The sequence below is a fragment of the Furipterus horrens genome, unplaced genomic scaffold (genome assembly GCF_987537825.1).
Source record: "Furipterus horrens unplaced genomic scaffold, mFurHor1.1.pri manual_scaffold_8, whole genome shotgun sequence".
In the NCBI taxonomy this organism is placed as follows: domain Eukaryota; kingdom Metazoa; phylum Chordata; class Mammalia; order Chiroptera; family Furipteridae; genus Furipterus; species Furipterus horrens.
In genome coordinates, this window is record NW_028327178.1 from 73,075,880 (window position 1) to 73,100,089 (window position 24,210).

A 24,210-nucleotide genomic window follows, 5' to 3' on the forward strand; every position below is an offset into this window, starting at 1 on the left:
ACCTTTGCTCTTTGGTCTTTGCTTTCCTAGCCTCAAAATCTTACACTTAGTCTGGATAAGGTGCCCTTTTCCTCTTTTTTGAGAACTTTGAGCTTACTGGGGAGGGCACTGAGCAATTCCACCAGTTTCCTGAGGCATGATCATGCTTCCTCTTCATCAATGACAACCTGTCATTGTGCACAGTTGTAATCTCAGCTTTTTTGAGAGGGAAAATCAATGTTTATTGAGCATCAGTTATCTGGCACACCCCCCACACATGGTACCTCAATGGTACCGCACAGTAAATCTGATATTCACTTTTCCCATTTCAAAAGTGAGGAAATAAAAGTTCAGAGAGATTTAATAGGTTAGTCTAAGGTTGTACCACTATGAATTAGGGAGCCAGGCATCACACTCAGGTTCAACTCAGTTTCCACTGTTTCCACTTACCCTTGCATGCAGGCTGACTTCTGTCAGCACTTGCAACTCTTCACCTGAAGACTTTCTCTGTCTGATGAACCTATTATTCTTGGATTATGGGCAGACCAGAAGAGCTGGGGAGTCAAGCGACCCAACTCCCCAATCTTGTGCCTGCTCATGGAACATATCTCTCAACTAGACTGACAAGAGTTGATGGATAACTTTGAGGGGGTCTGTCTACACTGCTTCCCAGAGTTGTATGGTGAGAGTATGCTCCTTTGTCCTCAGTGGTAATGGGCTTTATAACACACCCTTTTCCAGCTGCTCTTCCTTCTGGAATCACTCCTCCCACCCCCCAACTGGTGTTTCCTGGGGTCTCCTCTCAAATAAACTACTTGCCTTCCAATCCTTGTCTCAGATCTGCCTCTGAGAAAATCCCTACCCACAACAAGAAAACTCTTCGGATTTAACAGACTCACTAGCCACTTCTTCACCTTTGTAGCTTCAGCAGAGCAGGCTTTGGTCAAAGCAGGAGATGCCTGGCTCCAACCACACCCACCCTGTGGGAGCTGAAACCTCAGTCACATCTGTCATATTCTTGGAAAATTTCTCCTCTATTCCTGGAAGGACTGCTGGACTTGAACCAATGCTGTGAACACAGGCACATGATTATCACTGGGTGGGGCGACACAGTAAACCGATGAACAGCCTTTTAGCTTGCTGGCCCCTCATCTGTGAGACACATCCTACACTAGTATTCTTACTGACCTCTGGCTTCTCTCTCTTCCTCTGGGGCTTGCACATAGCAGGTCTGATACACAACAATCAGAGTGTATTTGAGTGTATATCCAGATTGCACAGAAAGGATGGAGTAAAGGAACTCTGATTTTGACTTGGCGTCCTGGCCAATACTTATTTCATATTACTACTATTGGGATGGAAAAAGGAGAAGTTTAATTATTTGGGATAGTGAGCATTTACCAGTGGGACTGGATCCCTCAGATTAAATTCAATTATAGGACAATAGAATAATAATTCAAGCAGCTATTATTATCTTTTGCTCCTAACTGTCAACAGATTGAATGTAAATTTGTTGAATTAAATTAACACCAATGACTCAAATTTATATATTGATTTGTGTTTTCAAAGGACTTTAATTCTCAGTTTAAATGGAAAGAACACCGGAATACTAGTATACTCATTCTTTTTAAATATACAAACAAACAAGCTTTGAAAATAATTCTGGTTTGGGAAACATTTTACCTGGTCTGATTATGAATAAATGTTTATCATCTTTGTCTAGGAACCTCTGCTAGAGTTTTCATTTCTCCCTGAAAATAATTGATAGCAAGAAGAAATTCTCTCCAAACAGCACATTTCTGTTTGTTTTAACCTTTAATAAATTTCTGAGTCATCATCTCTGAGGCAGATATTGCAAGTACCTGGCCCATATCCCTTTGGCCTATCCTCTCATGAGGTCTGGGTGTCTGTACCTGCATCTTTTTGACAAGGGCTGTGGGAAGATAGGATGTGCTGCAATTTTAACACCTGCTGGGACCAGCTCTCAACCAATGACTGACAGAGGTTGCTGTATAAATACTCCAGCTTCCTAGGATATCACATCCTGGGTGGGATAACTCTGGCACATATTTTATACTATCCCTCAGACTCCCCAGTGGGATGAAGTTCCAGCTGCTCCCTTGTTTGAATAGGCATTGTTTATTAGCTGCCTTCCCTTCCATGTTTCATTCCCCACTCTATTTTTTGTTTCCTGGGATCACCTCTCAAATAAACTACTTGCACTCAAACTCAGGGTCTGCTTCTGAAGGAACCCAAACACAGACCTCCCCAAAGTACATTTCACTAGAAGGGCATCAGGCTAGCTCATCACATCCAAGCCATTAAGTCACCTAACAAGGTGTGAAGCTGTCTGTTAATACTTTGCTCAAACAATTTTTGAGCTTATTACTGTCCACTGATTTCATTGCTCTCCTGGGCAGGTCTCCTCCACTTACCATCCTCATTCTGCTAATTATAGTATAAATTTTTAATTAAAAATAAAAAAAGATAAATTTCACTAGTAGCTTTAAAGTTGTCACACTCAACTCTGCACAGGGTGAGAGAGACACTGGGACTGGTAAAAACCAGTTCAGGTTCAGCTTCTCTGCTGAGAAATTCAGAATGAGATATTTGGGGCTCTCTGCTCCTCCTGTTCAACAGACAGCTGTGTATTCCTATGCAATGCCAGCATCAACCCTGAGACATGATGGTGAAGGTTGGAGTGAACGGATTTGGCCATATAGAGCTCCTGGTTACCAGGCCTGCTTTTTACTCTGGCAAAGTGGATATTGTCACCATCAATGATCCCTTCATTGACTTCCACTACATGGTCTTTATGTTCCAGTATGATTCTACTCATAGCAAGTTCAAAGGCACAGTCAAGGCTGAGAACAGGAAGCTTATTGTCATGGAAAGTCCATCACTATCTTCCAGGAGCGAGATCCCACCAACATCAAATGGGGTGATGCTGGTGCTGAATATGTTGTGGAGTCCACTGGTGTCTTCACTACCATGGAGAAGGCTGGGGCTCACTTGAAGTGTGGAGCCCCCTTGTTTGTGATAGGTGTGAAACATGACAAGTATGACAACTCCATGAAGATTGTTAGCAATACCTCCTGCACCACGAACTGCTTGGCCCCCCTGGCCAAGGTCATCTTTGACAACTTTGGCATTGTGAAGGGACTCATGATCACAGTCCATGCCATCAGTTACACCCAGAAGACCATAGCTAGCCCCTCTGGGAAGCTGTGGTGTGATGGCTGAGGGGCTGCCCAGAATATCATCTCTGCATCTACTGGCACCACCAAGGTTGTGGGCAAGGCCATTCCTGAGCTGAATTGGAAGCTCACTGGCATGGCCTTCCATGTCTCCACCACCAATGTGTTGGTTTTGGATCTGACCTGCCACCTGGAGAAAGATGCCAAATACAATGACATCAAGAAGGTAGTGAAGCAGGCATCAGAGGGCCCTCTCAAGTGCATCCTGCGCTATACTGAGGACCAGATTTTCTCCTGTGACTTTAACAGTGACACCCATTCCTCGACCTTTGATGCTGGGACTGGCATTGCCCTCAATGACCATTTTGTCAAGCTCATTTCTTGGTATGACAATGAATATGGCTACAGCAACAAGGTGGTGGACCTTGTGGTCCACATGGCCACCAAGGAATAAGAGACCCCTGGACCACCAGCCCTAGCGACAGGAAGAGAAGCCCTTAGATGTTGGGGAGTCCTTGCCTCAAATAGATCCCCCAACACACTGAGAATATCCTAACCTCCAGTTTTCATCCTAGACCCTCTAAAGAGAAGAGAGGCTTAGGGAGCCCTACCTTGTCATGCACCATCAAGTTCACTGTACCCCTCCCTCCAAAAAAAGAGTGAGATATTTGGATGTTCAGTTTTCTCACTTATAGCAGAGATACAGAAAATCTGTGATTAGATTACATAATTTGTAATCTGCTATGTAATTAGATATATTTTTTGTAAGGTTCCAAGCATTTGATACATATTAAAGACTAGGACCTTCCTCTGGATAAAAGATGTAAAAACACAGTTTTGTACAGAACTTACATTTTCTGTTCAATTTTTACATGTCATCTACTTTAAGATTAGTGTGGACATTATCATCTCCTCAACAACATCCCTGCAAACTGGTCATCGACACTCCTCTTAAACATTTTCATATACAGAGAACTCATTACTTTCTGGGAGACCTAATTCCTTCTACTTATTAACCACAATAATTAGACAGTTCTTCCTTGAACTGAACTAAAATCTTTCTCCTGCAGTTGTCACCCGCTGGTGGAAATTTTATTGGGAGAAATTACTGAATTACTTGAATGCCTTATCCCACATAGAGAATTGGAAATATTTAAAAATATATTTAATGTGCCCTTTAAGTTGTTTCTTTCTCCCATCTTTCAGCTTTCCTTAGTAGGTTGTGGTTTAGAGTCCCTCTACTACTCTTGTCTATCTGTCACACTTCCTCTGAGAATGATATGCCCATTGGAAACAACCCAGTTGTCCAACAATTGGGGATTAAAGAGTTTAAGTAAATTGCAGTGTGAGGAAATGATGTATAGCCCTATAATCATGTTCTGAAGAATATTTAATGATATAAAATTGTTCATGACATAACAAGTGGAAAGGACATTCTGTATATGTCACAAGAGCCCCGTTTCATTAAAAATATACATGCAGAAATAAAAGTTCAAAAATATGTTACAATATTAAGAATGGTGAAATGGTTTGTTTTGACTTGTTTTATACTTTTCTAAATTTTCTACAGAGAACATATATTTATTTTTAATTAGAAAAATGTCTTTTGGAAAGAAGCATAGAAAAAAAAAAAGAAAAAAGAACACAACATTCATAGAACCCATAGACTTTTTCAGGTACATTCTGATATTGCAGAGTTGAGAGGAGCTGGTACCTTGCAACTTGAATACCTTACTTTCCCATTTCAGCTTAGGGTTTTGGCAGCTGAATCTAATGTTGATTAGCATTGTACCTTCAGTTTAGCAGTGCCCCAGAGACTTTTTTCCCTCTTGAATTATTATCTCTTCTAATCTGGTAATTGGCATCAGAAGCAGCCCCTCACAGAAACATCTGGACTAGGCAGAAAGAAGGGAAGGATGCCCAGGTCAATCTCTGTGTAAGTGGCTTTTGCGAGGACTGGACTGGCAGGAGTGAGGCCAGTTTTCCAGACTGACTGGCAGCCACCCCACCTTGAAGCCCTACAAGCTGCAAGATGGAGCAACACAGGTTTGTGAAAGTGAGCAGAATACTGTTTGGCTGCTCTGTGAGGTGCTGGTTCCTGGAGATGGGAGAAATCTTGTGCAGCTACAGCTCAGCTGAGAGGAGAATACAATGCCTCTGTGTGCCACCCCCTGCAGGCTATTTTCTCTGCCATTTCTGTCTAAGGAAAAGCCTCTGAGTATCAGAGCAATGGAGAAAATGGAACACATGCGCTTTTCAATCTCCCTTTTGGAGAACTCTCCAGGGCCCTGCAGTTACTGGGGAGGCAGAGAAGGGGAGGCAGAGAAAGGGAGGGTATTAGAGGAGGCAAACAAAGCTCTATGTGGGGCAGTCCTTGTAAAGAAGCAAAAGAGACAGACAGGCAGACAGCTCCATATGTGCCTGCAGTGGGGGGAAAAGGACACAGGAAGGAGAGGAAAACCATTTCCTTAGACTCTGCAGATGGGCCACTGAGGCAGAATCTACAATTCATAGGTGGTTCTTTATTGTCTTATCTACAGGAGTGAATTCTCATCTCTTGGAATAGAGTTTGGATTCATTTCTGTCATGTCTCTTTGAGTGCATATTGGCTGGACTGTGCAAATGCTTCATTTAACTTTTAAAAAAATTATTAAAATGATGCCCAGCTCAATGTATATTTTTGTAGATTTATAAGACCCATGCAGTAAATAGAAATCCAGCCCACAGATGCTGTTTCCTTGCCCAATGCACTAAACACATGGAAAATCTCCGTTCTCTTTTTGTAATGTGGACACACACATCTTCCTAGACAAATGACCCAGAACGTGGACCCCCAAACACCTCTGCTTGTTAACCACCTTTTATTTACTGAAGAACGTGTTCTCTAAAATATGATCTCTTCAACTACTAAAATAACATTTTATACTTAGATCTGTAGCTTATGAACGTGTAGCTGAGTAGTGGTTTAGATAATTTTAAGTGAATACATCAGTGCTTGACTTCCTGTGGTTAAAATAAAGCAATTGCTTGTCTGTCTTTAAAGGTGTTGTATGTTTTGTCAGCGAAGCAGAGTGACTTGCTGGGTCAAAGTCAGAGCATGTGGTTCTAACCCAACAGCATTTACCATGCCTTTCTTACTTGTCAAGGTAAACTAAATGCTCTACATAGTGTTGTGGGGAACAGTAAGTATGCAGTGCTCATAAGCACAAAAATAATAAAAAAGATGATGCTCTTGCTTTCATACAGCTATGGTTGTAATGTAAGTTACTACACTTCTTTGGCATTTTGCCATCAGTTTTATCCAGCAAAAACCCAAATGGCTCATTTCCATCCTTCAATTCAATATCCTTAGCTAGAGTTAATTTTAAAACTTGCCAAGGTCCTCTCTTATTTGCCCCTCCCTGTACCTTTTTTCTTGGCAGTCTGTTCTTTCAGACCTCAAGTTTCCTTCTTTTCTTCTCAGAAAGCCACCAGCTTTTTCTGTTGCCAGACCCCATGCTTTGTCTGTTTCTTTTTCTCGAGCTGTGTCAGCTTAAGTGTGCATGCAGATGCATGCATGCACATATCCCCATGTGCGTGTCCTCTGTGCATGTGTGTGTGCATGTGCACGTGGATGTTGCTGATAACAAGAGACACCAGAACACTTAAGATGCACATGCTTCCCCACACAGGTCAGCTTTTACTTACATAGTTCGAGGCCAGGTCCGGGTGGAGATAGTCAATTCCTGTGAAAAAATGACAATAGCACAGGAATGAAAGGTTAATACCTGCTGCTGTCCTCAGGAAAGCTATTCTAGAAAGATCCCCTTTTTTATGTGCTGCCACTAGGAGACACTGTGCCTGAGGCCCCAGCCTTGTGTTTCACTTCCTGAGAGAGAGTGGGTGGGCTACACTGCCCAAGTGGAGAGACAGCTGTCACCAGATGCATCAGAGGAGTGAAGCCAATTAGAACTTGGAGCCTCAGAATAACACTTCTGCCACAAATGTCAGCAGAAAGGGGCTTAGTGTGTATAAGATAGATGGCTCATTAGGGTAGTGATCTAAGAGAGATTTGTAGAAATCTTGACATTTCTAAAGCATCAACTGGCATTTCTTCTGAAATGAAATGGCCCAGGGGAGGAAAAGCAATTATTATTTAACAGGGGCTGGACAGCAGTTGATTAGGAGATGGTTCTCTGGCATTGAGATAATAAGAGTAACATGGCTGGGCAAGAAATGTTATTAGGCAAAGGGCAGATGGTCTCCTGCGAGGTGTCTGGAGTGGGAATTGATGCTTGTCTTTCCAGAATGTGGCTTTTCTGGAAGCCCAAGACCTCTAGTCTCCCAGCAAGGGTCCTATGCTTTCTCCTGCATGTGGACTACCTTATTACCCAATAGTTATTCCAATGGTAGAATTATGGTCCTTGAGCTGCTGGCTTCTATCAGACACGTGGGCCTCAGAAAGCACCCTGTACTTCAAGGGCAAATTGAAAAGTTACCCTCCATGTCTGAGAGCCATATAATCATTGTAGTAGTTACACCTGAGCATCCAGCCCTCCAAGAAGCTGTCCAGGTTCCTGCAGTACCTAGCATAATTGTCATAAGTGTAGGTTTTAGAATCCAAGATTTGAGTTTGAATTCCAGCCACGCTGCCAACTGGCTGCAGGATTTCAGGCAAAATGTTTGGCCTCTCTGTGCTTACTTTCTTCTTAATCTCCTGGAGGTGAGAAGAGTGTGGTGTGCTTGTCCTAATGGTATTTAACAACTTTATTGGGTTGTACTATTTTAAAGTCAGAGTATTATTAAGTCTCTTATAGCTGTCATCTATGCATGAATACTAAGACCAGGTCATAGTTATAGCTTTGTTCTGCAAAAAATAACTTGTATCAGGATGTATACAGTTGACCCTGGAACCATGCAGGGCTAGAGCAGCCAACAGCTTGGGCGGTTGAAAATTAACATATAACTTATGTCAACTCTCCTCATGTGTGGCTTCCCAACCACCATTTGACCCTTGAAGAATGCAGGTTTGAACTGTGCTTACCAATAGAAAAGCCTGCTTATAAGCGGACCCATGCAATCAAAAACAGCATTCTTCAAGGGTCAGCTGTATTTCTAAACATTTTTTCTTTGTTTGTTTGTTTGTTTTTTCTGGTTGCACAGGTAATTTCTGCTAACTACTTTCTGGACTGGGGGTCACTGTTCTACAGAATATGGTTTATATCTCATTGCTTATATTTTGATATCCAAAACCGTTATTGTTACACACTGATTTCTATAGCTTGGGAGAATATAGCTGGTCAATTCCTGCCCACTATTCTCTGTCTCCTCCTCCCACTCCCCTTTCAAGGACTGTTAAAGGACAGGGGTCAGAAGACTTAAAGACTAACGTTTTAAATGTATGCAGACCTGTGTTCTGGACCCTAATTCAGAGATGGCTAGTTTAGGCTGTGGGTTAAATTGGGGATGAGCACACAGACTGTGGGATCAACATAACCAGTTTCATTTCAGGCTCCGATACTGTAATATTTGTGTGGTTTTGGCCAAATGACATAATCTCTCTGAACCTTGGTTTTTCTTCTTTGAAATGGAGATATTATTTACCTTGCAAAGCTATTTTCAAAATTAGAGCCAATTCACTGAAAGTGTTTAGCTTGTAGTAAATAAACACTTGCTAAAGTATGTTTCTATCATCATCATTAGTACCATTATCTACCACATCACAAGAGTTATGTGAATAATTCTGAAGAGCAGACATTTTTTAAAATCTACTTGGTTTTAGAATGTTGTATTGAAATTAAATTATTGTTTCTATTTGCACATATTGGTTAAATTTTGTGACCTCACTGTTAGGCAAAAAATTTCATAATATACAGGTAAAGTAAAAGGAAAATGACACACACACATGCACACACAGAAAATATATATTTTTTCTAATAGAGTCAATTTTTTTTCTCTTTTTTACTGTTCAGCCCTCTTCAGTGCCTGCAATTCCTCTGGTATAAGACACTATGGGAGACTCAGGGAGACAGTCCTACCATAACTTCAAACCCATGCATGGGGAGTCAATTTTTAAAACATAACTCCATGTTCTGACAATGTAAGTTGTTTTGGAGAGGAATTTTCCAAGAAACAGTAGTCTCTTTTCTAGGAAGGGAAAATATTGAGCAAAGAAATAATTTGAGATCAAAAGGAAACTAGAATTAAAACAAGATAAATTTAGCCTAATTAAAACAGCTTTAATTAGGTTTAGTCCCTGGCTGGTTTGGCTCAGTGGATTGAGCGTCGGCCTGCGAGCTAAGTGTCGCTGGTTCGATCTTCCAGTCAGGGCACATCAGAGAAGGAAAACTCTGACTCCAAAAAACCTCCGCTGCCTTGCGGCATACCTCTTCAGGGGAAAGGCTAAGGGAGTAAACCCCGACAGAAAATCCAGAGCCGGAGTCCCTAAGGCGGTTTGACGTTGTAGTCAACACCGGCAACTCCTGTGGCGCACCTGAAGCCAAGCTGTATTGACTCCGTCTTTCCCTTGGATCCTTCAGCTGCGAAGAGAGGGGGGGTCTGCTGCATGGGCAACAGCAGACCCTCCATATCACCCTGCCCAGGCTCTGTAGCTTCAACTTCACTGGAGAGGACACTCCAGCGTCATCGTAAGATGTCGATTCAACACGGGAGGAGACAGATACCATGTCACTCCGGAGTCGGACTGCACAACCATTCTCTGTGGTGCAGATAGACACTTAAGAAGCTACACCATCGTCTCTCGAGACGGACGGCTGCCGACGACGAATTAGGTTTAGGGGAAGACTAAGTGTTAAGTTAGAACAGACACAGACTTTGTTCTGAGAAAGAAAAGATTATTTATAGAATTTTGAAGGATGACAGACATGATTCAAAAAAAATAAAATAAACCATTCTGCAGCATACCAAAAAAAAAAAGAAGAAAAAGAAAAAAATCATAATAAACAGAAAATGACAATCTTATAATTTACTAGTATTTTAATAGTTTTGCATGCTTGATTACCTTTTGGGGGAGAATGTACTGAATATATCTACTAAATAAGCTTATATTTCCAAATCTTGTATTATTAATATATTCATTCTTATATTTCATGTATTTGTTTATTTTCAGCAATGAATAACAGACACTATACGCATCCTAGAAAAATAATTTGGACACTGAGCCTGAGCTATACAACTCTTTATGGTTCATGATCTGCAGAGGACACCTATTCATTGCCAGCCAATCACAATGAATGTGGTTCACAAATTAAAAATACTTAGTTATACTTTTGTTCACAAACCATTAGTATCTTGCCAGTAGTCTGAAGTCTAATTCACAATAGCTGAAATTTCCAGGAAGCTCACATGGTTCTAGAGATCTCAGGAAATTAGCAAAAAGCTCCATGTACACATTCCTAGTTAGAATGTTAATAGTTCAGTTGAGATGTTTTACATCTCAGGACCTTGGTCCTAAGCCTAGTTCCTTTCATTGTTTTAAGAAAGCTAGCTCCTGGAACTATCCCCATTGACTTGTATGTTGCTGAGGAGTAAACCTCAATGGACGAATTTTATTTTTCAAAGATGGTGGTTCAATATCCCAATCCTATATGGTCTTCTCCAATATGATAATGTCATTCCCCTCCCATCTCAATTATAGGTAAGTCTATTCTTTTCTCTTTAGTCTAAGTGGGCTGTGATTGCTTCTATAAATAGGGTATAGTGGAATGCCATTGCATGACTTACAAGGCTAGGTCATGAAAGGCCAGGCATTTTCTACTTGTTTCCTTTGGACACTTGCTTACTCTTCAGGAAGCAAGTTGCCATGTAAGAAGGCTGTGTGCAGTCACTCTGTTTGACAGCTGATATCCAGCAGCAGCCAGCATCGACTACCAGCCTGAGAGTAAGCCATCCTGGATGTTCAGCTCAGTCAAGACTTCAGATGACCACAGTCCAGTCAACATCTGACCTCAGCTGAATGAGAGTCCTCAGGTGAGAACTTCCCAGACAGGCTCTTCCTATGCCACAGAATTCATGAGCAAAATGTTAGTTACTTTAGCTACTACATGTTGGAGTCATTTGTCACACAGAAATAAGACCTGAAATGGACATCCTGTTGGACTTTCTGAGGACTGTGAAGCCCAAGTTAGGAGAGAAAAATGTTGCTTTTGTATGTGATGCAGAGTCCTAAATCTCTCAAAAGAGTGTGGGTGAATGTTTTCCTTAAGCTTTGACCTCCACTTACTCAGATGAGATCCTATTCACAAAGTCCCATCAGGGAGGTGGTGAGTCAAGAATGGGTTCTAAGCACTGAGGATTTTGGTTAGGATATGTTGTGAGACTGGGCAATTTCTTGCCTTCCTAAACCTCAGTTTCTTTATATGAAAAGTGTAGATATAATAATATTAACCTTAGAGGATAACTGTGGCTGTGTTTCCAAAACACTAAGTAATATATATTATATAGTGAGTACTGTACTCAGTAAATGTTAGTTTTAATTGTTACTTTAGCTTGAAACTCTTTCTGATCCTACCTCACTGGCCTTCAACTTTACTTCCTTGGTTCCAGTTGATATCCGCTAAAAGTCTTAACCATACCATCCCTGACTATCTTTGACATTAAAAGCCAGCTGCTTGCCCTTAATTATGCCTGAGCTTGTGACTCTTGACCATCCCCATGTCTTGTTATGGTCACATCACATTTTCCACGTCATATTTCCAACACTAAACAATTTCATTACAACAAAAGAGATAAATTGTCATCATTAAGTGGGGTCCCTGTTGACACCTAATTGCCTGAAATGTCAGACACTTAAGGAATGCTTTCTGTTCTTCCTGGCAACAGTTAACTGTGGAGGAACTCTCCCAGTAATGTGTATTGTATTAAAATGATATTAAGTTGACCTAACTGAAGGCACCTGGTATTTATTGAGCATCAATCAAGTCACTGGATCCAGGAGAGGGAATGATGACTGAGTTTTGAGATGGGAAACCAGAGAAGGATGAATAACTATTAAAACTAGGCTATCAAAGCATAGGGAATATAGTCAGTAATATTATAATAATGTATGGTGGCAGATGGTTACTAGACTTATCACAGTGATTATTTTATAAGTGATGTAATTGTTGAATCACTATGTTGTACACATGAAAGTAATATAACATTATATTTCAACAACACTAAAAAAATAAAACGGGCTATCCACAAATTAAATCTTCCATATGCAGATAATAGAATATTTGCCAAAACAGGCCAAAATATAAAAAGCTAATGCTTTATAAAATATTCCATTACTTTGCTCTTAGGTGTCAGGGTCAGCATCTGTGTCTGTCTTGAATCTTGCTTTGCATTGTTATCTTGCTGAGAATATATCTGGGAAATGATGCCATGCCATTCACATGTCCAGGAAGTTAAGAGAAAATCCAGCTTTGATGCCCCAGCCTCACCTTCATTGCTTCCCATTTCTAGATGATGAGGCAAAGATGTTCAATTGACAGGCATGGTGAGAGGCTGCTGAGCATCTGAATTTATCCTCATCGCATGGGAGGCCATGCATGTCCCCAATGTGCTCATTTTGCTTATAACCAGTGGATTTGGAGAATGGCTTGGCAGTCCTTTTTTTCCCTCAGTTGTCACACTGAATTAAAAATTGCCACAAATCTTTTTCTATCTCTGCAGCACGAATCAGAAATTCCTCTGAAATTTGGCCCTGAGAAGGTTGATCCAACAGATGTGGCAGAGTGACACTTGCCCATTTCAGGCCCAGATTTTAAAAAGATTGTCAGCTTTTGCTTCTCAGAATCCCTGTTCTTGGGAGCCCTGTGCCATTTGTAAATAAAATCCAGCTACCTTTCTGGGGAGGTCACATGGTGTGGAGAGGCCGTGGGACTGCATGGAGTGGGATAGGGCCCCCAGGTGAACCTGATCCCAGCCATCTTCTGACTCCAACTTCATTAAAGACACCAGAAAGGCCAGCAGCAGAATTATCCAGCTGAGCTGGGTCAACCCACAGAACTGTGAGAGATACCAATATGGTGGTTGTTTAAAGCCAATTAGTTTTGGGGTGGTTTGTTTGACATTAGTAGATGACCAAAACAATGGAGAAGTTAGGAGTTTTAAATGGGAGGCAGAGAGTTTGCTTTTTTGGAATCCCAAAAGCCACTAATAACAGAAGAAATAACATCAAACATATTCTGCCAAAACTTTCTGAAGGACTTGGCCTTTCAAGTCAGGAAACGTGGAGCAGAGTCAGGAGTCATCTTTGCTATTTATAGAAGGCATGATGGACACTCAGGCAAGGGGGCCACAATTAAAGGGTCCTGAATCAGGCATCACAGTTGTTGGAGGTTTCACATGAGCGATGTGCCTGCCTGTTGTAATTGTAGTGACATTTTTAGGGTGCTTTTTTAATACCTAGCAGGGGGTACATGGTAGATATACTCTATGAAATCGTCATTACAGTCTACCGTAAGCAGGTTTTCCCCAAACCTAGGTGCATCTTTCTCATGGGCGAGCTGGCCTCATACATTTTGGTAAACAAAACATTAGGAAGCAAGAGGCTATTATAAGCTCCTGACATGGTGCACACACACACACTGTTGTGTAGAGCTCCCTTCTTCTCATGAAAGCCATTGGCCACTGGAGGAAGTTTTACGTCTACTTCAAAATATTGAACACTCTAGAAAACAATGAGGACTTCCGGCCAAGATGGAGGCTTAGACGGACACGCTTGGTCTCCCTCTACAACTACAGAGGAATACAACTGCTTCAAAACAAAAGATAACTAGAAATTCCAGAAAATAAAACTACACGGAAGCCCAACATATGAAGTTATAAACCAGCGGCGCCCTTTGGGCAGGTAGGAAGAGCAAAAGTGGGTGGTGCTGTTTGCGGTCACACCAGGGACAGCAGCAGGGAGAACAATCCCAGCGGCAGGGAGAACAATCCTGGCTGCAGTTGAACCCCGGCAGCTTGCAACCCCAACACTGGGGAAAGCAGCCACCGCATCACCTTGAACAGTGAGGCCCAGAGGGCGGGAGGACGGATCTCTGTCTCCTAGCGGAATAACTGTGTGAATCCATCTTGGACCCCCACCCCCACACAAAGCGCTACAGCGCTGCGAAATAGGTTGCGGATAGGCGTCAGTCACTGGGTTGTGACCACAAAGCACCACAGCACAGCAAGAAAGGTTGTGGAACGGCGCCAGTCGCTGGGTTGTGACCACAAAGCACCACAGCGTGGCGAAAAAGGTTGCTGGGCCACAGCCGGTCGCTGGGTTGTGACGACAAAGGGCCACAGCACGGCAAAAAAGGTTGCGGATTGCCGCCGGTCGCTGGGTTGTGACGAGTACACAGGCACTGCCCCCTATAGCCGGCCCAAGAAAACAAAATGCATCTGTCAAAATGAGGCAGATAACTATAGAAATCCCAGTGGCGCAGCTCACCAGGCAACAGATGAAGAATCTGACAGATGAACAAATAAGAAACCTGTCAGAGGCTCAGTTCAGGGACATTGTTATCAGGTGGCTTACAGAATTAACAAAAGATCTGGAAAAAGATGAGAAAGAATCGAAAAACACTCATAATGAAAGGAACAAAACCACATACGAGACAGATGGTGAGGAAATAAAATCCAGAGTTCAAATCAACAAACCAGAACACAGAGAAGGAACAAACAGTGAACCAGTGCAGAGAGAAAAAATGGGAAGCAAGGAAAATGATGAGAGGATCAGAAACCTCTGGGACAGCTATAAAAGGCCCAACATAAGAATCATTGGTTTGCCAGAGGGCGAAGAAGATGAACTAGAAATTGAAAAATTAAGTGAAAATATAATAAAGCAGAACTTCCCAAACTTGGGGAAGGAAATAGACTTACAGGTCTAGGAAGCACAGAGAGTTCCAAAACAACTGGACCCAGGGAGAACCACTCCAAGGCACATTATAATCAAAACGTCAAAAGTTAAAGATAAAAAGAGAATCTTAAAAGCAGCAAGAGAGAAGAAAAGAATCATGTACAAAGGGGTCCCAATTAGACTATCAGCTGACTTCTCAAGGGAGACCCTGCAGGCAAGAAGGGACTGGCAAGAAATATTCAAAGTAATGAAAATCAAAAACCTACAACCACGAATACTCTATCCAGCGAAATTGTCATTCAGAATAGAAGGGCAGAGAAAGTGTTTCCAGGACAAAACAAAACTGAAAGAGTTCATTAGATCCAAACCACTGTTATATGAGATGTTAAAGGGACTGGTTTAGAAAAAGGAGGATCAAAACTATGAAATCTAAAATGAAAACTGCATCATAAGAAACAACAGAAGCTAGGGAATTGAAACAAAGGCAAACTAAACAGGCAACGAGAGTGGAAAAAGAACTATAGGTATGGGGAACATATTGGGGGGAGGTCAGCAGGGAGGGGGAAGGGAGAGAGGGAGGGAGATGATATAGGAATTAAGGATCATGGTAGGAGGGAATGGAATAGACAGAGAGAGGTTGAGAAGAACTATATGCACAACTAATGGATATGGTTTAAAAGGGGGGGACAACTGGAGGGAGGGGGGCCACCGGGTGGAGGGGAGAAGAGGGAAGGGAAATTGGGACAAATGTAACATTATAATCAATAAAACACATTAAAAAATAAAAAGAAAACAATGAGGCATTGTTTTTATGTTGCTGGTTAATGAGCCCACACAAAGACAGCAGCAATTTTAATCACTCTGACTTCTCTTATTTTCCCATTAATTCTGCTTCAAAAGCTTGCTTTAGAGAACATAATATTCTTTGAGGATCTCCAGAAGGGAAAGTCTCCATCCATTGTTTCACTTTTGTATAGTCTTTATATGTAATTGGATCAAAACTTCACAGTGGAGATTTTGCTGGAAGACCCTGGAAGACCCAGATGTCTAATGAAGGGCAACAGTACATCCTCAATGAGATGACTACATGGCAGAGTTGCTCATTGGCAGAGCCAAGGACATGTGTAGTTAGAAAAAACACTAATTCATCCAACCCATTGGTTTTCATATCACAAACTACAGAAAACAAAGCTCTGTTAAATCTTTATCTGGCAGGCATTTGGGATAAAATAACATGTTATAGGGGGATTGTGTCATAAAATGTTATCAAAGTCTGCTTTACACGAGTTCATTCTGAAAGTTACAATAAAGTAAAAAATTCTCCAAACCCCAATCCTGCTGCCTAAACACTATTTCATGGATCTAGAGAGCCACACTGTCTAATAGAAATTCTGCGATGACAAAAATGAAGTTGGCTTGAATTTCAGCAGCTGTTAGACCCATATAGCTATTGAGAAATTGAAATGAAGCTAGGATTTGAATTTTTAATTTTATTGAGCTATAATTATTTAAAGTTTAAATGTAAATAGCTAGTGGCTACTACATTGGACAGTATGAACCTAGAAAAATAGATGGTAAATATAAAGAGGTTTAGAAGATATTTTAAGGTAAGATATAAACAGTGGCTTAATACGAACATTGAATGGTGATCAGGTTTTATTTGTTTATTTTTTTAGTTTTTTGAATTTGTTAATTCAATAAATATTTGTTAAGGGTATCCTTAAATTTGAGGACCATGGATTTAGAAGGAGATGAGAGTTTGGCCACAGTAAAAATGGTCATCAGGCCCAGCACTTGGCTATTCTGCCTCCAAAACAATGACTCTTTCCCATTCTGAAGGTATGCACAGACACACTTACTTCCAAATGATGTAAAAGTATTGCAATACTCACCATCATCCATTATTCCAATGGTAACACCTTTTCCTGTGTAACCTAGTTCCCAGGCTTCTGCCACATTCAAATCAAGGCCAGGGGTTCCATCAGCTTGTCCAGTATTGATCTGGTACAGGAATTCCAAAGCAGAGAGTCTTATTAATTTGTTGTAGTAAAGCACCTGTGTAAATGTTTGCTTGACTTTCTCTGCAGCCATCTGATATTTCAGGGCCAGCTCAAAGGCCACATCCTCCATGAACCAATACTTTTGTTTGTTTCCCCACCCCTCTTTTAACTTTCTCTCTCCAGTTTTTGAAACATACAATTGATGTTTTATATTTTTATAAGTATGCAAACACAGTTTCAATTCTCCCATCTTTTATGACCAGATTGTGATTGTTAAGCTCCTTAGAGCTGCCATTGCAAGAACCTCCCCAATTTATTCCTTATGTTTTTAACTTAGCACATATTGTCTTGGATTATTCTTATTTGAATATGATTTTCTTACTACATACATAGAAGGAGATGCTCTATGTACATTTGTGATTTTAGTACTACAATACCAATTGTGCTTAAAAATATTTGTTAAACTGAATTAAAGATAGCTGGCTCAACTTTAGTGCATATTCTGATACTATATATCATTAGAATATATGAGTATATATTAGCATATTCTAATGCTATGTATTTATTGTCTATATATAACAAATCACCCCCCTTTAAAAATCCAAAGATGAAATAAAGGAAAACAAAGAAAAATCTCAAATAAATGTGCTCACTTTCCTTTTTCCATGCCTCTTTGTTCTGTGCAGATTTTTCCCAAAGATGAATAAAAAAGAAATAGTGTGACATCAGAGTTTGTACTAGCAAAAGCTACAGTGACCAATTGGCTATTATGGTATTGCTGAAACATTATGTGAATGTCATTAATGTTCTTCATAAAAATGGCCACTCTTGCCCTGGCCAGGTGGCTCAACTGGTTGGAGCATTGTCCCATACACCAAAAGGTTGTGGGTATGACTCCTGGTCAGGGCATATACCTAGGTTGTGGGCATCATTTCCAGTCAGAGCAAGGCAACAAATTGATGTTTCTTTCTTAAATCGATGTTTCTCTCTCCCTCTCTCCCTTCCTCTCTTTCTCTAAAAATTGATAAAAACATATCCTTGGTCGTGGATTTTTTTTTAAAAAAGGCTACTCATTTTCTTCTAGGCATATATTAAGCTTATACCTCTCCATTCCCTTGGAAGTGAGAATGATCACGTGATGGTTTTGGCCAATGGAATATGAGCTCATGTGTCATTTGTCACATCTATGCTGAAGCTTTAAGAGCTAGTGTGCAATTTGCCCCTTTCTTTCCTTGATGTGCTCATGAAAGCAGGGATCAAGATGGAGTAGAGATGGAGCTTGATCAGCCTGAGTTCCTGAGGGATTATGAAACATTGGATGTGTAACATGAGCAAGAAACTTTGATTTTGTTAAGCCACTGTGATTTGAGGGTTGTTATTGGAAGAAACCTAGCCTATTCTGAGTGATACAAATCATCCCTCTGAATCTGAGGAGGATTGATACCGAAATCCATGGATGCTCAAGTTCCTTATATAAAATGGTATGGTATTTGCATATAACTAGTGTTTTGCTTATAGGTTACAACAAGATAGGCCTACAAATCACTTCATTTGTGTGGATTCAACATAGTGCTCTGCATGTGGCAGATTCAAGTTTTGCTTTTTGGAAATTTCTGGGATGTTTTAAAGAATATTTTCAATTCCCAGTTGGTTAAATTTGTGGATGCAGAATCTGTGGATATGAAAGGCTGACTGTATATATACATTTATTTAGTTACCCAGATGGGACTTTTAGAATTTCATACCGAAAAGCATAAGGCATAGTCAAGTTCTGAAGCCCCAAGAGAGGGTTTGTGATGCATTCTTATAATGCAGCCATCCACAGGATCTCTATTTTCTCTCTTGCTTAACATCTTTTAATCTTAAATAAAGCTTCACTCACTCCTTTTCTCTCAATATGCCCCGCAGTTTTGTTTGTTTGGAGTCCCTGAGCTCTTTTTAAACATAACTCACCCAAATGGATAGACTCTTGGTAAGCCATAAAATATTCACTTCACCAGGCCGACTAGGTTTCCCTGCCTTGAACCCTACATCAATGAAGTCTCATTGAACTGTCATTATTTTAGGAAACACTGATAAATGCTACTTTTGTTACTTTAGTCTTCTAGGTCTCTTGCTTGTCTCGTGAAATCACCTGAATCTTTCCCTTATGCTTGTGGTTTCATCATGTCCTGCCATTGCACAGATTGTTGAGACTCCAGATTACTCTCCCCAGACTTTGATTTGACTTTTACACGTTTTTGCAAGTTTTCACTCATACACTGGTGCACTTTTTCAGAGTCTGGAGGACTCCGATCTGCTGTTGGTAGCTGCTTTGACCCTAGGAGACCCTGGCTACTTAGCAGTTCAGAAGAAAGCAGATTAGAGAATGAGATGCTTGGGTGGTGACAGAAAATCAATATGTATCAGAAGGGACAGAGCGGTTCACTGAGTCAGATGCTGGCTGACACCCCAAAGAATAATGAGGAAATAGAAATGAATCTTTTATCCAAGGTCTCAAAATGAGAGACCTTAGGAATAATACAGAGACACTTACCAGATACCATTGCTTTGTAAATAGAGGATCATTCATGTTGGTGTCGATCTCATTGATATCTCTGTACCCTCGCTTTTTTCTGTGGAATCCTTCTTGTTGCAAGGCCATCTTTACCTGGAATTACAATAGTGACATATTACCTGAATATCAACCTAAACATCCCTCTTTTAAAATTTATTTCCATGAATTCAAGTTGCATTTAAATGTAAGTTGTTTATTTTCCTCAGCTGAAACCAAGCTCATCTCATATACAACTTTATGATTATTTTCCAAGAGCATTTATTTTTTCCTGCAGTGATGGCTCTAAGTAAGTTTCCTTGAAATAAGAATTAGATCAGGAAAAACATTCTCAAGGAAGATAAGGTGGTAGGGTGATTAAGTAAAATAAAACAGCAAGGGAACACTTCTCTGAAGAAAAGGAGAGTGATATAGGTTCAGGGAGGGAAAGAGTGAAATCTTACAGATTATTTTTTCTGGAGGGCTTCCCAGCCTTCCCATTTGTTTACAGTACTGTGCTATCACATTTGGGAATCCACCAAAAACAAAAACAAACAAAAAATCTGTGTGTAGAGCTAGTAAGTCAATAGCAAAGCTCTAGGAGGTATTGAGGGAACTCTGAAACTGATGGATTGCACTGCTGTTCTTGCAATAACACTTCATTTTTGGACAATAAAACAGAACCTTAAGTTCTTGGATGGAAAGAAAACTTAGGAGCTGAATTAATTCAGTCAGGCTCCTGGCATCAGCTAGGCTATGTCTCAATCAGAAAGTGTCCTTTCACTTGGGCAAAAACTAATTTGTCATCCAATAGTTGTGGCCAGTTTCTGAAGTCTACAAACTCAAGGACTATGCCAATGTATAAAAAGTGTGTGCTGAATACTTATTACTTTTAAAAATTATATTTCTCTTTTTCCAAATCTCCCCAGTATATTTGTAGGATTACCTTGAGTCTACCATGTTCTGTGTTAGTGGGAGTGAAATTTGAGGCACCTGCCTTGCTGTAAAGAAACTGAAGGCTCTCTCTGCTTCCAAGGTGCCACAATGAGTGTTTCTCTTCCAGGATCTGGATCCTATAGGCAAGCCCTGGGGCTTCCTCAAGACTAATCCTGAAGCCTACCATAGATTGTGTGCTCCTCATACCTTTCCAACAAATTCTCTTTTGCTTAAGTGATTCCTGTTGCTTGCAATCAAGAACTCTCAAATGGGACAAGAGTATCCAAGTCAAGATGTGTGGTGGGTAGGTAAGAATGAAGAGATCACCGATGTGCCCCAAACCCATCCCTTCCTGCTTCCCTGGAATGTGGAAGAGCACTGTGGGAGGGGTAACACCCCACTTCCTCGCTCTACACACTCACACAGAAGGCCTGGGGCTCATTTGTCAGAAAAACTCTAAACTCTATGCAAAATGCTATACATGTAGAAAAGAAATGGCAGGCATGGCATTTGCTCTATCAGTTCTTTGGAGGTATTCCAGCAAGAGACATTCACTGTGGCATGATTTTAGAAAAAATTCCCAAAGAAGTAGCAAGAGTATTGAAAATGGGATAAATGTATATATTTTTTATAATGGCAAAATCTGGACACAACTAGTATCCATCAAATGGAGATAAATTACACACACACACACAAATATGTATATATATAAATGTATGTGTGTGTATTTGTGTTTTGTGCATGTAATACGTGTATGTCTTCTGAGAAGCAGATGCCAAGATGGGGTTAAACATTCAAGGAGTTTATTAAGAGAAAAAATGCAAAAAACTGTGTTGCAAGTCTGGCCCCATAAAGGGAAGAGTGTCCAAGTTTGGGCAAAACTGTTTTTGACTGCCCCATTATCTAAAGAAGGTTTGGCAAGGCTGTTGGGGATCCAGAGTCAGTAATGAGAGGACCCCTGTGTCTCCCAATGGTAGGCCTGCCTCAGCACTCCTTCTGAGCTCAGTCACTGGCTGGAGCAGCCATGGCCATGTGGCTTGTTGCTAACATGGTGATAGATTTCAGAGTGCAGCAGCTGGTGTCCCTGGTCAATTACTCTCTCTGGAGTCAGAGGTCTTTGCAGCATAGTCTCACAGCTGCCACAGAATATATGTGTCTCTGTGTGTATGTTTATTCATTAGTGCAGACCATTTACAATGTCCAAGTCAATGTAGTTTTCAACCTGTAAAGAATCAGACACATCTCTCTTAAAATTCCCCTTTCCTTTATTGTGAAAGGAAATACAATAGTGCACCCTTATCCATATTACAAGATCAGTGGATGCCTGAAACTGCAGGTAGTACTAAGGTTTTTCCTATATGCACATACCTTTACATTTTCTTAAAAAAGCACTTTACAGCTTCTTTCTGGCATATCGGAATTACCAGCATCACTTGTGCTTGGGGCCGGGCAAATTAGAGTTATCTGAACACAAGTACTGCGATACCTCCTCAGTTGATCTTATAACTGAGAAGGCTACTGACTAATAAGAGGGTGAGGAAGAGCATACATTGCATGGACACACTGGACAAAGGGATGATTCACATCCTGGGTAGGTTGAAGTGGGACAGTGTGAGATTTCAATAATTTCCTCAGAAAGGAGTGCAATTTATACTTATGAACTGTTCATTTCTGGAATTTTTCATTACTATTTTCTGACCATGGCTGATCACCAGAAACTGAAACCATGAAAAGCAAAGTCATGGATAAGTGTGGTTACTGTACTCAAATAAGAGTGCCATTTTATCTTGGAAAGGAAGGAGCCTGAATTCGGCCAGCTCATCTTCCCATTTTGGCTCCACTGCCAGGCCTTTACCTGCTCTACTCACTAGTGAGAGGCAGTGACTAGCTTTCATTGAGGGATTCCCATTGTATTGGATTCATTGTCACAAATGAATTCATTGAGATAGCACCCACCCTTTGATAGGATCTTTGCTAAGCAAGACTGTCTACAATGTGAAAGTTAGAAAACTCGGATCTGTAGGTTGTTTCTCAGCAGCATAAAAACAGGAAGACTCATCAGATTTCATCTTTTTAAATAACAGTACAGAAATAGCTATTTCAATATCGCTCCAAATTTAATTAGACCAAGTGCATTCTAATGATAAAACTGTTTAAATTCATTTCCATAAAATTAATTTTTAATTCATAAATTAGGTTTTAATGGAGACCAATAATGCTTTGGAATGTGGCCATCTCTGGTCACCACCTCTACTTGCATCTCAGGAGTGCCAAAGCAAGACTTAGGTATCTGCAATTTTGCATCTTGTGTTTCCAAAAATCAGGACTCATAAGACTACAGATGGCTTTCTGAGTACATTAGCTTATTTTCATGTCCTCAATGAACCCCAGCTACAATTCCAAGAGAGATGAACATCTTTAAGACATATATTTATTTACTACACATAAGTAACTAGAGAACAGGTTTTTCTTTCCCTCTCCTACAATGATACTACATAATACCATCATTTGCTTTTATTTTTCTGGGTTCTTTTCCAATCTGAATTTGCATTTAATCTAATTTTTATACAATAGTAATCATATTATAGATAAAATTGTGTTTTCTTTCTAAACTAAGTATCCAACCATGAGAATTTTAATATGCTCCTAAATAGTGCTCAATTTTAATTTTTTATGGCTATCTAAATATTCCATAGAGTAATGTACCATAATTTACCAACGATTTTCTTCTTATTGGTCATTTGGATTATTTTCTATTATTTGTAAAGTTGCCTGGAGCAGAGATGAGGTTATAAACTATTTTTAAAGACCTATGATTTCATTTTAACATACTTCCCTAACTTGGTCCATGGACCTGAACATTTATGTCAGTAAAAAATATAAGAAAGCAGTGTTTGTTATTGGGTTATTAAAAATGAACCGATGAGTATTCTACAATTCTGCTTAAATTTTTAAACCTGAATTTGAGACATGTGCACAGAACAAATTTTACCTGAGCAACTCCACCATGACTTTCCCCTTCCATCCCTCTCTTCAATTAAGAATTTTTCAGTATTCTGAAAAATGTTTCTCTGCATTTACAATGTGCATACTAAGATAAAGCAGATTCTATCTCTGTACATTAGCATCCTATTTTAAAAGTTGCATTAGCAAGGTAATTTCACTACATTTAATCTTCTCAACAAAACTGTGGTGTGGTTTAGTTACAGTTGAGTAAACAGAGGTCCAGCAGTTGAAAACATGGTGGAGTCACCCAGGTTGAACACTTATAAATGCTATGAACTTTTCACTAAGCAACATTGCCTCTCCCTAAGACACAGAACACAGTCAACTTTACAGTATCTGGGATGGCTGGACACTGGATGTATCTCTCTAAGGATCAGGTCCTGGATTGCTCCCTCACTGGCCTGATGATTAAACAGCTGCTAATTAACATTGACTGTGATGAGCAGGGGAGGGGCCAGGAGAAAGGAGAGCAATGGGGAAACCCACATCAAAGGGCATAGGGAACATCTTGGATTGAAGTGAGCATAGGAACAAAACTGACATGTTGCTCAAAATACTGAAGTTTATGAATCCACAGTTCCATTGATTGTGTCACACTATTATTTTCTGTACTAAGAACTGTTTTATTTACCAATGTTATGAGTTGATTTGTGTTCTCTTAAAAAGTCCTAACATGTTCACCTGTAAAGTGGGGATAAGGTCTAATAATGACTAGCATTTATTGAGGGATGG

At 40.3% G+C, this 24,210-nt stretch overlaps 1 protein-coding gene across 1 annotated transcript in view; it reads right to left on the reverse strand.

The window, feature by feature from the left end:
• PCSK2 (proprotein convertase subtilisin/kexin type 2) overlaps positions 1–24,210 on the reverse strand; it is a 364,203-nt gene that overhangs the window by 132,588 nt on the left and 207,405 nt on the right. The window contains exons 3-5 of the mRNA XM_090286024.1: positions 19,540–19,653; positions 16,896–17,004; positions 6,864–6,901 (exon numbers count right to left, since the gene is read on the reverse strand). Coding sequence (XP_090142150.1) covers positions 6,864–6,901; positions 16,896–17,004; positions 19,540–19,653 — 261 coding nt within the window. The remainder of the gene's footprint in view (positions 1–6,863; positions 6,902–16,895; positions 17,005–19,539; positions 19,654–24,210) is intronic.